At 36.3% G+C, this 14473-nt stretch overlaps 1 protein-coding gene across 1 annotated transcript in view; it reads right to left on the bottom strand.

Moving 5' to 3' along the window:
* Positions 1 to 14036, bottom strand: part of LOC306853724 (5-hydroxytryptamine receptor 4-like) — a gene marked incomplete at both ends in the record, with an annotated part of 101314 nt that extends 87278 nt beyond the window's left edge. Inside the window, one exon of the mRNA XM_079391353.1 lies at positions 13961 to 14036. Coding sequence (XP_079247479.1) covers positions 13961 to 14036 — 76 coding nt within the window. The remainder of the gene's footprint in view (positions 1 to 13960) is intronic.
* Between the last annotated feature and the right edge of the window lie 437 nt (positions 14037 to 14473).

Genomic DNA, 14473 nt, shown 5'->3' with positions numbered 1-14473 from the left:
AACACTCGGGTGATTTCACAGATCCCACTGCTTTCTAGAGAGGCCTGTAAATAGCCCTGCCTTGCGCCAAAATCAAGTCATTTCTCTGAGAACAATATAGTTACCGTGTCTAATTCAATAGTGGATGTCATGGTTTTACAATCTTAACACCCCCTAGTATTTTATGACCAATTACCGCCCGTCTGGGTTCCTTGATGTGTCAGAGACTGAGAGCAGAGTCCAAGGACTCCCATACTGTGTAGCGTTTCCTTTACGCAAACCACCATCACTGACCACAAACTCTACTGTAGGCCATGAGATTATAAAAAAAAACAACCTCTGGCTGTGTTTCAAAATACTACATACATAGAGAACATACATGGGCACCAAAGATATATTTGAATTGTTCTGACAGCATTTTTGCATATTATAGGTACCTTTGAAGCATTCAAGTAGGGCGGAATCGTGGAATCCAGTCATAAAAATATAATTCATTGTAGTGTTCAATGCAACTTATCACAGAATTTTGGATGAATAAATCCAAAGTAGGGCTGTACACTTAATCAAATCGTGATTTGGATTAGTATCTGTGAATAATACAACAATACAAACACTACTGAAATATGAAGTCTGCATATTCTGTGTCTGTGTGAATGAATGCCGCATTTTTGTCTTCTACACACACTCAGTCACGCATGACACTTGAGGTGTTTTTATTGTTTGCTGTCTCACCATATGAAGACTATCCAGAGCTGATCATCATTTCATTTGAGAAAATCCTCATTTTAAATACTGCACACAGAAACTTTACAACAACCAGTCAAAATAAATGTTCAGTATAATTTGAAGAAATTGTAATAGAAACTCATTATTATTGTACAGTAGTAGCCTAGGTACTTCTCAAAAAAAAAAAAAAAAAAATATATATATATATATATATATATTATTAAAACTCTGTTTTTAAGGAATAATCTGTTTTACAATTTTCCTCTGTTTTAATTTTAACTGTAAACCTCTGTTGTTATTTTCATTATTAAAATTAAATTAAAATGGAATTAAAAAGTAAGAGAATTTAGAGAAATGAAACGGAATTTCAAAGTAATTTCATAGGGCCCTAAAAAGTTCCGTTAAACCTTTAATAAATTGTTCTTAAAATGTACAGTATATGTTTCATGATTTTAATGACTTATATATATTTTTTTTAATTACTAAAAATTAGTCCAGAAAACATTTAATGGAAAAACAGAATTTGAAAAAAAAAAAGGTATTTAGGAAAATAATTAATGGAATTTGGGAAAAATGAAACACATTTTAAAGTGCCCTATTCAAGTCTAGTGGGGTCCCTTAGTAGACATCATTTTTGGGAGACATCATCATAGCTCAGCCACAAATCTGAATCAGCATTTTTGGGGGATAAATAGAATGTTATGATGCCCAACAAATGCTGCTTAGCTGGAAGCTGAATGAGCTTTGAAACACAGCCACGGACGGCAGGGACTCTGAACTGAATGAACATGACAAGATCCAGAGCAAAGAAAAACTCCATGACAGACTCTAGGTGATGAATTATTCATCACAGCGGTGAGTCTTTCTGAAAGCTTCTCTTCTCAGTGGGTTTTAACTCAAGATGGACTGTCATCCTGTCCTGAAAAGCCCAGTGAAAGGAATTTGAGAAGTAGAAACATGTTTCTTTGCATCTTGCAGTTGCTTAATGGTTCAGTTGGTCAACACAAGGGAGTCTTTGCTGTGATAAATTCACTTTCTTGTGCATGAACTCAAGGCAAGCTGTTTATTCTGATCTGCACCCGTATACGCTGAACTGAGGTAAATGCTTTCACAGATTATATTCCTCAAACAGACCCCAAAGTAAAAGCCTTAATAATAAAATAAAATTATAAGCACAGACAAATGGGATTGTTCCAATGCTGCAATTACTGCCTCGGGCAGGCAGAGAAAATGAAATGCTGATTTGAAATGAGCATGCTGATTGTCTTGCATCTTAAACGGATAAAATGGATAAGGTGAACCAAAAAAGTAATGCTCTCTCAATGTCCTCTGGCCAGATTACAACCTTGCAAAATGTGAGAATGAATTAGTGTCACATTCCTCCGTGAGTCTGTGTAGTCAACAAATTTCCTCTGAGAACACACTCATTTTATTATTCTGTTAACCAACCGAGACTGTCCATAAGGGAGCTCGTCTGTTATTTGATCCACTTATTATTTGCAGGAAAGTGTGAAAGCAAGATTGAAGTAATGTAATTCATAGAATTGGCTGAAATTAATTTCAGAATGTTTGCTGTCATCATTTGCACACCGCTATGTCTAGGGTTGCCAGCTTTTTACAACAAAAAATGGGAAGGAAATGGAAAACGGGCAGTATGGATATGTTGTTACATAAATGAATGTACTACTAAATCACAAAAATACCTTGCAGATATTTATGAAGCATAGTTCAAATACTTGCTTCTCTGAAAAACAATTCTACGGCCAGTCATTCTACATTGAAATGTGTTCCGTGTCAGAATGTCTGTTTTTGTTTTGGTCTGTGTGACTCCACCCAATAGTATTTCAACACTCTGGGTTGCCAGTTGTTGGAAAACACAGTACATTGCAGCCATGAAAGCCAGCAAATGAGCTGGGCCAGTGATTGCAGATTCTACCCAACCTAAAAGGCCACGGCATCCATCTAAAAAGCTGTGACCAGAGGAATATTACAATGTTAATAAATCAACTCATCAACTTACAGTGTAAAGCTCATCATCAATCTGGCAACCCGTGTGAAACGGCTCTCTCTAATATTTTGAATTTGGACAGCAGAACCCATTTCAACCTCTAGCTGTCAATATTACATACTGCCATCTTTACATGTGGTGAAATTTGCCGAAATTTTTTGAAATTTATTGTTGAGACAAATTTCACAGCTAGCATTTTTTTCCAGAATTTTACAAAAATACAGCTTGATTGGGAAGAACACACACACAAAAATTCAATTTGTCTTCACTGATACATAAAAACTATTTCTGAGGCAAAATTGTAGTTTGTGGATCAGAGGATCAGTTGTAACTTGAATAAAAAAAATATATATTTTGGGAATTTTCATAAGAAATCTTAAAAAATATAGGCCTATAATAATATTTCAATACAAGATTTTATTACAAGACATATTTAAAGGGGATAAGTTAAAAAAATGGAAATCTGTTTTAGTAAAAAAAAGCGATGTCCTGCCTGACACACACTGTAAAAAGTCATTCTATAGGGTTGTAGATTTCATTAAATTTATTATGTAAACTTCATTTAACAAAATTAATTTCTTGTTTTTATAAATATTTTTTGAGTTCAAACTATTTAAAAATGTCAGGAATAAAACCTACTTAATTCTGTTGTTAAGGATTTAGCTATTCATTTTGAATAACTCAAAATAGAGACAATATTGAATAAATCCAACATGATTGAAATGAGCTGTTTTCAATTTACAAGCATTTCCTGTTCCAACGTGCGGTTCAATCAGCTCGTGAGCACGAGACAACATGGAGGCAAGGCTGATCGGTGCTCTTTTTCAGTTAACTTCACAAAGGTATGGGCTATTATTTTATTTATATAGGAAAAAACTGTTGTAAATTATCGAAATGGTCCATTTTATGTGATATAGGCATCATTCATAATAGTCGGCTTAAAATTGATTGGTGGTAGTGCAACTTGAAAAAATAAATATGCTAATTCGTTCATGTAGCCTATATTTTTTTGTAGCTTACTAACGTTATTTTAACAAATAGACAACAAGCAACATTGTATAATAATGGCTGTAGTCATTGTCCGATCTTGGGCAACAGATCCTTATTTTGTGGCCTAGTGTTAACGTTTGAACTAGTTTGTTGCTCCTAAAGTATGGGTAATCATGTTTTACACCGATTAATGGTTGAAGGGGTTCATTTTAAAACTATTTAACGTTAGATCTGCCGTTGAACATTCACTATTCAAAAAGTGTTTTTTTTTTGTTTGTTTGTTTTACACATCTGTGAGGACCTGACGTGACGATCTGCCAGTACGTTCCACGGTAATTTACAGTAATAGCTGGCACACATATGTATCTTTTTAAATAAAGTCCCTCGAACCTAATCATTCCTCATAGTTACACATCATGTTAGGAGCTATTGATGAGATTGAACGGTCATTCTGCGCGATCGCGATTGTACGGAAGCCCTGAACTTAATTCTTAGTTATTTTGTCTTTGTTTCAGAACAAAATAACAAGTGATTGCTATAAATGTTAGTTATTTTCGTCTACTGAATTATTGATATTCCACATTTCTATTAACATTATTTTTTTCAGAACTGCAGAACAGAATTTAAGAAGAATGAAAAAATGAATGTCCAAGTATGCCAGCCCTTTTTCAGCCTTCTCAAGTGAGTTATCAATCATGTTTAGAGACCTAAAGGAACATAATGTATGTGAAAACCCCCTCTCAAAACGTGATATTTTTTTTCCTCTCATTCCATATTTCAGGTGAATACAGAATTTCAAAGAATAATCACTGTGCAGCTGGAGCCTAAATTGGTCCTCACTGGACCTTCACACTCCCAAGCTGCTGAAGGAGGAGCACTTGGAGAAAGACTGAAAACTGAGATAGAACTACTGAAGGTATAGTTTATAATGAAGCATGCAAGCCATTTGGCTACTTGTTGTTTTATGTAAGGCTGAGAGAAATTGTTTATTCTTGTATTTTTCTTCATGATACTCAGGTAGTAATTCCCCTTCTACTGTAAATTAAATATTAAACTTGATGATATTTAGCTACTTAAAAGCTGACAAATGCATTTGTGTGACAACGGTTCAGTGAGGTTATGTTTTGTTGCCTTGAGTTAATTTATTGGACTTTCACAGTAACTGAAGAAATGAAGAAACTGAGACAGACTAAATCCAGAAGAACTGTGTCTCCAAGACGCTTCAAGAAACCTCCTGCAAAGCTACAGTACTGTTAAAAGTTTTAGACACTTGTTGGATGCTGTCAAAAATTGTAATAAATTGATTTTCTTTAATCAATTAACTTCTATGAACTAAATGAAATCAACATTTGGTGTGAGCGTCCTTTGTGTTTAAAGCAGCTTTTGTCCTCGGTGCACTTGAGCAGAGATTTTCAGGAGCTTTGCAGGAGGTTTCTCGAAGCGTCTTGGAGACACAGTTCTTCTGGATTTAGTCTGTCTCAGTTTGTTCTGTTTCTTCATGTCATTCCAGTTTGAATGATGATCAGATCAGAACTCTGTGTGGAGCACAAAAATCTCACTGGATTATTACAATTAATGGCAAAATGAATGTTTGGAAATGTAAAACCATTTAAAATAATTTTGGCCATACTGTATTTCAGAAACTTTTCTTGGAGCTGGATGCGTCAATGCTGTCAAAACGAGTCCAGTCACTCCGGTCTAAACTGCTGTCTTAAAATAAAATGGTTTTATCTGTTCTGTGGTTCCATGTTGCCAAACATACCTCACACATTTGAACATTTTGTGCCTAGAAAGAGAAAAATGACCCAAAAAAGTAACTGCATTGTGTATTTTAAACAATTGGTACCTAAAAAGAGACTTTGTTTTGCAGAATTCATATTAAGTAATTGTGGATACAGTCTGAGAATGCTAATATATGCTATTGTAACTGTTGTTGGCAATAAAGCAGAAGCTTGTATTTAATCTTTAACGACTGTGTCTGTTATTCATATGTGAAATCATATTAAAATTACTTTAATCCATTTATTAAAAATAATACATTTTTTGTGTTAAATCATTTTTTTTAAGTAGTATGCATTAGTATAGTGCTCCAATGAAAACAATATTTTTGTTTAAAATGTATTAATATTTTTGTGTGGGCTTTTTGCATCTACTTAATTTAAATGGCTAATTTTTAAGGAATTAATTTGATTAATTCTAACTCAATTCTCAATAGCAGTTGAATTTAATTAATAATATTGCTTGTAATCTGTTGCCACAATTTTATTGAGTAGATGTAGTGTATTATTTTTTACAGTGCAGGACAATTTGCAAATTAGTCTTGTCATCATTCACACAGGTCCTGCAAATTAGCACAGATTTGAGAGTTGATTATTTGTTCTTATAAAAAGTTTAAGCAATCCTGTATTCATCCTTTATGTCGTTTCATTTCAATTCATGGAGGGTTTAATAATAGCAACCATGTTTCTCAGCTCTCCTATCTACTGAGCTGAGATCTCAATTTGCAGGCATTGAAGGTGAGCTCCTGCCAGTTTCATACATCAGCGAACGTGAAGAACCACTGACGTCAGGACAGATATTTCTCTAGCTAGCCTGCCTGCCTGGACTGAAATGGCAGACCAATGCCAGAGTGATATTCAGTGATATATTTTAAATCAATCCTATTGAAATTCGCTGTTACCACGAAAATGGAAAACATGACAAAAGAGCTCATCAGTGACTGCTCACTCCCATGAAGCACTGCAAATGATTTCATTCTCCTGACTTCCTTTCACGACTTTCTTGCAAACAAAGTTAGTGATGCTGTGATTCATCTCAGAGCTGGTTGGTTTGGTTCATGGCTTGAAATGCTTTACTGAAGAGCTTACTGAAATGGAGAAAACAAATGAGAAAAACACTTCCAGAACAAAGACAGTGGGCGACTACTGTAGGCGCTCTATTGTCTGCTCTACCTGCAAACCTCAATACTTTTTGACTGAGAATTGGCATCTATACAAAGTACATTCTGACAAATGAGAAATCGTTACAGCAACCAGTGATTGTGTCATGGCTCTTTGCTTACGTACATGTGCTAAATGGCTGAACATGAGGATCTGTTTGACTAAATGCATGAATGTAAGCAGGAAAGAGTTATCAAAACAGATGATTCTCCTTTTTTTGTTCAGAAACAATTGGTACTGATGTTAATTCATTATTGTGGAAGTCATCGTCATAGTCATTTTTCTTCTCAATGAAGAAGGGTATAGCAATCAAAGTAGCATTGCAGATCTATTTTAATGCTTTAGTATTTCAACATGTTAGACCAGAATGTTATTTAATAATTCACAGAAAACTCTTTTGTAACCTTTCCTCTTTAGAATTTCTATGCATTATTTTTTCATTTTTAAATGGGATCAAATCTAAAAAGCATACAGTGCTTTTAAATTAAAGGTATAAATATAATCCAAGAAGAGTGAAGTACAAAACTGTAGACACATACTTAATTTATCTACAACATACTGTAATGTACTGTAACGTATGGAAACCAGTTTCCTTTTTTATCTCACAATTCAGAATTTTCCCTCACAATTTAGAGAAAAAATAGAATTCTGAGAAGAAATGTCAGAACTGTGAGATAAAAAGTCCTAATTCTCTTTTTTTATTTTTAGACCTTTTCATTTTTTATTCTGTGGTGGAAATCAACAAACAAAAAGAACTGTGATATGATATGTAAACTTGGAATTCTAAGATAAAATTCAGATTTGCGAGAAAAAAGTCGCAATTATCTTTTTTCATTTTTTACTTTTTTTATTGTGTGGTGGAAACAAACAAACAAAAAGAATTAAGTTTCTTCTAAGAAACAAGTCAGGATTGCAAGAAAAAAAAACTGATTTTGTGAGAGCACATATCTTGCAGTTCTGACTTTTTCTCTCTTGATTTTTTATTGGTTGAAACAGGCTTCCATAGTAATGCTTTGAAATAGTGTGCTGAGTTTACAGAGAAAGATTTCAATATATTTTTAAGAATCACAATGATTCAGTAGGGATGTGTGGAAAAGCAAAAGCGTCCTTTGGGCCACTTGGAGTATTTTATTTCATCTTCATTGTAAAACAAATTATACACATATTAAACATTTCAGGGGAATCCATTCATTAAATCAAGTTTGTTTAAAAGAATTTGCACAAAGCAAAAAAGCCTGACAAAATAGGCCAGTCTGCAAACCCTATTTGTGCAGCACATCCAAATGGGTTTAATGGATGAAGCCCAGCGGGGGGAAAAGCTCAGGGGAATCCATTTACACGTCGTGAAGTGGGCTGTAGCTCTAAGTGTTTATTTTCTGGAGTCAGCGGGTGCGGAGGACGTGGTGGCATCTCATATAGGGGTTATAAAGCTGGCGCACTTCTGCCAGGGTAAACTACGATGATTTCTCTCTTGCCTTTCTTCAGAGGTAAATACTTCACAGTTTGCTGTCTGGGTTTCATGCACTCCTAGTCTAAGTGTCAGATGCGGAGCTTTTGGATTGCTGCAGACCTGGAATTCAGTCTCTGTGCAAACTCGTGTGGAGAGCAGACGCGGCAAGAGGACTTGGATGGATTGCGCAGGGCTGTTTTTGATAGGGTTAAAGCCAGTCTGCTTCATCTGAGCTAAGAGTGGTTGCAGAGGCAAAGGGATGTGCAACGGAGCTGTACGGCACTGTAAAACAACACGCGCGGATCAGGTACAAGCAGCTGGAGGTGCCGGATTTATCAGCCAGGTGGCAAGCAGCTCCCTAAATCAAACGACAGCACCCAGTGGCATGGATTTACATATCACCCTGAAATAATGACTTTTCTTGGAATCAGCTGAGATAATGTAGGCGCGTTGCTCTGCATGCACTAAAATGCCGACGCACAAGGCATGGAAAATAAAATCAACTTTCGACTGTTTGCACAAAGAGGTCACCTTCAAGAAAGAGCAATCGATTATGTAACGCACGAATGGCAAGAGAAAGGCAGCTTTATGGAGCCCTGGCTGCAGTAAAAGTACTTGTAATAAAAACAACAAGCGTAATTATTAAGGTCTACTGGTATTATGCAGAACAAATAATATCCTTACTGTGTCAATACCCCACTCATTTCAAACACTCCTTGACTGCTGCCTCCACAAGTCATCTCGCATACTTCTGCCTCCTAACCATGCAAATTAAAGCGAGATTTACATTTGCATTGGTTACAGCAAGACAAATTGATCTGATCTAAACCATACGAACGTTTTAACCTTCCTTAGCGCACTTATAAACTGTAGATTTCTTCAATTGAGTCCAGAGACGACTGACAGAGATAAATCAGCGTCAGGGTCGGCCACATTTACGCAAGCCAGGAGAGCATGCGGAAGCGTAAGTGCTTCATTCCTGGGTTTGTTTTCTGTCCACCGGCAGGCGAGAGCTGACAGCAGCAAGCTTGTTTTTTCAAGTCTCCTAAGTAGTGTTGGTGCACGGCAGAACAGCAAGCACGGATCAAGAGACTTTAGTTAAAGCTTATTTTTTGATAAACAATTTAAAAATCATTTTGCAACTCTGGAAAAACTCCTAGACTGTTTTACAAACAAACCTTAGGTACATTTCCTGAACTAATATGCACGCTGGAAATCAATGTCAAATACTTAATTGTCTAGTTTTGCATCTTTGTTACTATTGATTTCCATTAAGCACACGTTCAAAACAAACTCAAGCCTTTGTCTTGGAAAATGGCCCAGATGCTACCAAATATGTCCTATCATTTAAGCTCACAGAGGGATCTGAGTGGATGTTTTGGAGCAAGCAAAGCCAAAATTCAAAACATATGACGACTCACTACACTCAGAACGAGAACAATTTGAAATTGTTAAAGTAGCAGCGTAATTGTGTCCATAAAACAACTCTGTTTAGTACATGATACTCCACTGCTGATGTCTCTGAGCCACTGTAAAAATGTACTTTCTCAGAAATAACTAACTAGAGCATTTTAGGCCCCCTGAAAGTGCAGCGTTCCTAATAACAGTGCTTTCGTGGCTCCAGCGCTGCAGGAGAGGGTCTGCTGGGTCTGCTGTGATCTTCTCTGATATGCACTGTAATGCTGCTGGACATCATAAGGATAATGAAGAGAACTCCAGGTGTTTCTGTGGGTTCATGCCTCCCGCGAGTCCCTCTCTAACACTGTGGCCATCAGTCCTCTGATGTCTCACACTAGGCGCCAGAGCCCCTGGATTTTTTCAAAGCTGCACTACTGTAAACGACTGTGAAACTATAACAGGAATCTTGCAGGAACTTCATTAACCTAAAGGACAAGGAGGCTGTTGAGCTGAAGGAGAATCAATGTTATATGAATATTTACATGCACAAATTGATGTATATTAAATGTGTAAAATGCAAAAAGAATGAATTAGTAATAAGGTGATTCTTCTCATAGATTGCAGCTTGAAATGTTCATATGTAACGCGACACATAATTCTATTTCATTATTTTTCACATATTTCATTTTTATGTTGTTTTCTGTGAACAATTCAAGAACAATGAGTCCTACACTGCAAAAAAAAAAAAAAGTTGAGCCAACTTAAAATTTTAAGGCATCCAGCTTCAGCAGATTTTTGAGTTTTTACTTTTTTTTACTACTTTTTTCATTTTTAGAAAGTATCTGTTGCAAAATTTATGGCTACATTTTAAAACATAATTTGACTGTTTTTCTGAGTGTCCTGAGAAAAGCACAGAGAAATCTCAAGACCTTGCATAATTTGTTTTAAAATAAATTATTACTCAAATTTTTTTATTAAAAATGAGTAAATTAGCATGGTAGACATTGACTTTCACAGTATTTTTTTCTGTACGATGGAAGTCAATGGCTACCAGTAACTGTTTGGTTAGCAACATTCTTCAAAATATCTTCTTTTGTGTACAACAGGAGAAAAAAAAAACTCCTACAGGTCTGGAACAACTTGAGGGTAAGTAAATGATGACAGAATTTTCATTTTGGGGGGAAATTATCCCTTTAAAATAACAATGTTGGTATAAATTAATGTAATTTCTTTGATTCAGTGATGCTAAATATTTTTATTTGACTAAAACCATTTACTTTATCCTTTATTTACCATTTTGTAACAAATGTACCAATTTTACCACTTTTTAGAGAGGATCAGAATAATTAAAAAAAAAAAAAATATTCTAACAGACAGTGAAGTGAGATGAAACACAACCCCTTGTTTACACTGAGAAAATTGTGCCACCACCTCATTAAAACCTCCTACGTCTCCCTAATACTGCAGTAATTTAAACACTGAGACCGTTAACTCTGCTCCAACACAGCAGTGATTGACAGCAGTGAACTGGATCTTCAAGTTCTTTCTCTAGTCTAGACCAACCAATGATCTTTCCACTACAATCTGTTCGACGCAAGGCACAGAGAATGAAATCACCCCAATCAATTCAGTGACCCAAACTCATTAACCCTACAGTTTATATATGCCAAAATCGAAGCATGTTTAACATGGCTCCCACTGAAAACGGAAAACTTTATTTAATGGCTTTACACCTAGTGCCCAGAAAGCGATTAAACAAAAGAGAAAATTGATTCGGAAGCTTCGGGAAATGTAAAGCAAGCCGCATGTTCGCATCAGCTGAGCTTCACCTTTGTTTCAAGGCTCTACACGGGGCCCTAATGCAATGTAAAGGAGAGCTTATCGATCTTCTGGCCAGAGCTCCCTACTAAGCCATCTATCAAAACACATTCGTTCCATGCTTGGGACGCAAATATTGACCGCTGCACTCATTATTGCATAAACGCGAATTAACCTAGGAGCTCTCTGGATAAGTGATGAACTCCTCCCACTGCTAACGGTTCGAATATCAGCACAGAGGACTAGTTTTAGGACACACCACCCATAGCATCCCAGAAGATGATCATTTAACATAAAATGAGAGTTTTAACTGAACATGACACCGACAAGCTGCCTGTATCCTGCAAGGTGCTAAAAAAGCCCTCAGTTCATGATACTCCCGGGGGTTTGACGCTTTTTTTAATAGGCTACTGTTTTGGATACAAAGGGATATAAATCGTGTTTACCTGCAGCAGGGAAGCACAATAAAAAGCCAATAAAGTGCTGCTTTGTCGTTGACAAACGCTATAAGACATTTGCATGTTTGTTTCCTTTTGGATTAGAAGTAAACATCCACCTCATCCAGGCTCTTTTTGTTTTCTGTCTTATGAAATATCCTGCACAAATGATTCAGTGGGTGAGTGACCTGTTCAAATGATTCCAAATGAATCCCAAACTATTTCAGACCTTTTTGTAAAACCGCTTGACCAACTGCATCAAAAGTGTGATTCATTTGCGAATCTTTATCTGGGCCTTATGCATTTCAGACTGCTTTTCTGTGGAAGCCCATTTCCACCACTGAATGAAAAACTAAAAAAGGTCCTTGCGACTTTTTATCATGCAATTCTGACTTTTTCATTTTTCAGTTTATATTTTTTTCTCGAACTCGAAGTTTATATCTCGCAATTCTGACATTATAACATGCAATTGCGAGTTTATATCTCACAATAAATAAACATATTTTTATTATTAATTGTGAGAAAATTACCTTTTTTTGTTCAGTGGCAAATACAGGATTTCATACTTAGCAATTACAAGACAAAAAATGCATATTAAATAAATAAAATAGCTCCTGAAGTCTTATGCATTTAGTATTGCGTGTTAGCTCAGTATTAATAGGAAGAGAAACAATGCTGTTGGATTTCCTCATTTGAATGCTATCTGGATGACCGTAAGTAAATGGAGGTCTTTATTCTTAAGAATAGTCTTATAAGTCACCCGAGTCTTATTAGTATCTACAAATCTTTTTCTGGAAGTCTCATTTAATCTTGGCATGATTGACTTTGTAAACATGTAGTTGAGAGCATATTCTCAGATAGCAACAGCCAAAGTCTGTGTTTGTTTTATGGGGAACGGCGTTGAAACTCGCACCTGATTGTCATCTCATTGATTGGAATTTCTAACTGAATTACCCTCTTTACAGAGCTGATTATTCTACAGGTTCACATACTATTTCCGGCTGTTATGAACAAAAACATGCTCTGTGACTTGCTCACAAATTAAGTTAAATTCATAAGAGATTAGAGTTCATTCAGAAGTGCTCGCCACTTTCTACCACCACCCTGTGAGGTTTACAATCATTCATATATCAAAAACACAGACAACTCTAAAGTGTTCATTACTCTCTCACTCTCTTCTCTCTCTTTCTGCGTCACTGGAGAACTTCATAATTACAAATCATGGAGAAGGATTACCGCCTGGTGATGCTGAAAGAGCGCTTTCCAAATGTGACAATCATTAAAATTACCTTGCCATTAAATTTACCGAACTGTCAGCATCCAGTCAGCACAGTTGATTATTTAAATGTTGATTGTAAGCCACTAAACAATTTTGAAAATTAAGACATATTTGAGAAAAAAAACAAACAAACAAAAAAACCATATTGCTGTGCAACCTTCAGCTAAGAACAATAACAACAGAATGATAATATGAGGCTCTATTCAAGTGCCTGGTGTATCATTACAACCTCTTAATATCTTAATGCATCAATATTTAATGGAAGCTTTAATTAATCCACATTTCAAGCACCTGAGAATCACACTATCTGGGATGGTCAAGGTGCTTCTTGCACCTTTGGGCAAGGTACACAGATCCACTCTGTCACTTAACGTAGCTTACATAACGTCATGTCAAATATGAAGTTATGTCTGTTACATGACATTTGTATTTATGAATAATAAATGATCTGGGAAGCACTAACAAAGACTGTGTTATTTCCAAGCCACTTGTTGAAAACCACAATTTCTTGTTAAAAATTAACATAAATATGCGTTTTGCGTGTGTTTTGATGAAGAACTGTGAAAGTTGGTTCTGGTTGGAATATTAATGAAGTAAACGCTGAATCAAAGTATGCTATAATTATAAAAACTGTCAAATGTGAGAAAATAATGTCTCCTAAAGCGGTATGATTCCTTGATAGTTATTATGCATGTTTCTTATACACCCCAAGCATTCGTTTCCTAAAAGACTAAAAGGCTTTCTAACAAATGAGCGCATAATTTAAAATATAACTCCCATATAAGGACACTTTTCTCTTTTAAGTACTGTGTGATTCATAGCAGTCTAAACATTTCAGTGTATTCATCCTTACCACAGAAATCACACAGACTAATGAATAGTTTTCAGGATTTCAGGGCAATTATAAAGCGCGTTAATGATGAATGAATCACTCACCATTTCTGTGAGGAGCGCGCAGGTCAAAACCATGGCACGACTCTGAATCCTCCCTCGGAAATGCACATCCTCGCATGGAAGAGTGGCGCTTTAGGAAGAAGCGGACAACTTCTCGGCTTTAGCGGGTTCGAGGAACGTCCGCTTGTCGGCGGTGGGCACAGTTGTGGGAGTTTAGCGCGTGACGGCAATGTCAGCGCAAACTAGTTCCGTGGCTCAGCGGTCAGTCCCGGAGAGCCGAGCGCGAGCGCCCTTCAGCTTGCACAGTGAAACGCAAACTGAAGTCTCAAGTCCCTCCTCTTTCACACCACTTCCACCTCCAATGTGTCTATTGCCCTTTTCAAGAAACGCGCGTGTCCAGTGTCGTTGTCATGCGTACCTACAACATGCAAGAAGCACGCGCAATCCTCAACACATAATCAGGGTATTTTAGCAATCACGACGCGTTGCAAACTTTCTCTCTGTAATGCATACGATACATATAGCCTATGTGTGTAGTCAATTAAAATAAAAGAT

Source organism: Barbus barbus (genome assembly GCF_936440315.1).
Source record: "Barbus barbus genome assembly, chromosome: 33".
NCBI lineage: Eukaryota > Metazoa > Chordata > Actinopteri > Cypriniformes > Cyprinidae > Barbus > Barbus barbus.
This window is presented reverse-complemented; position numbering and strand designations above follow the sequence as displayed.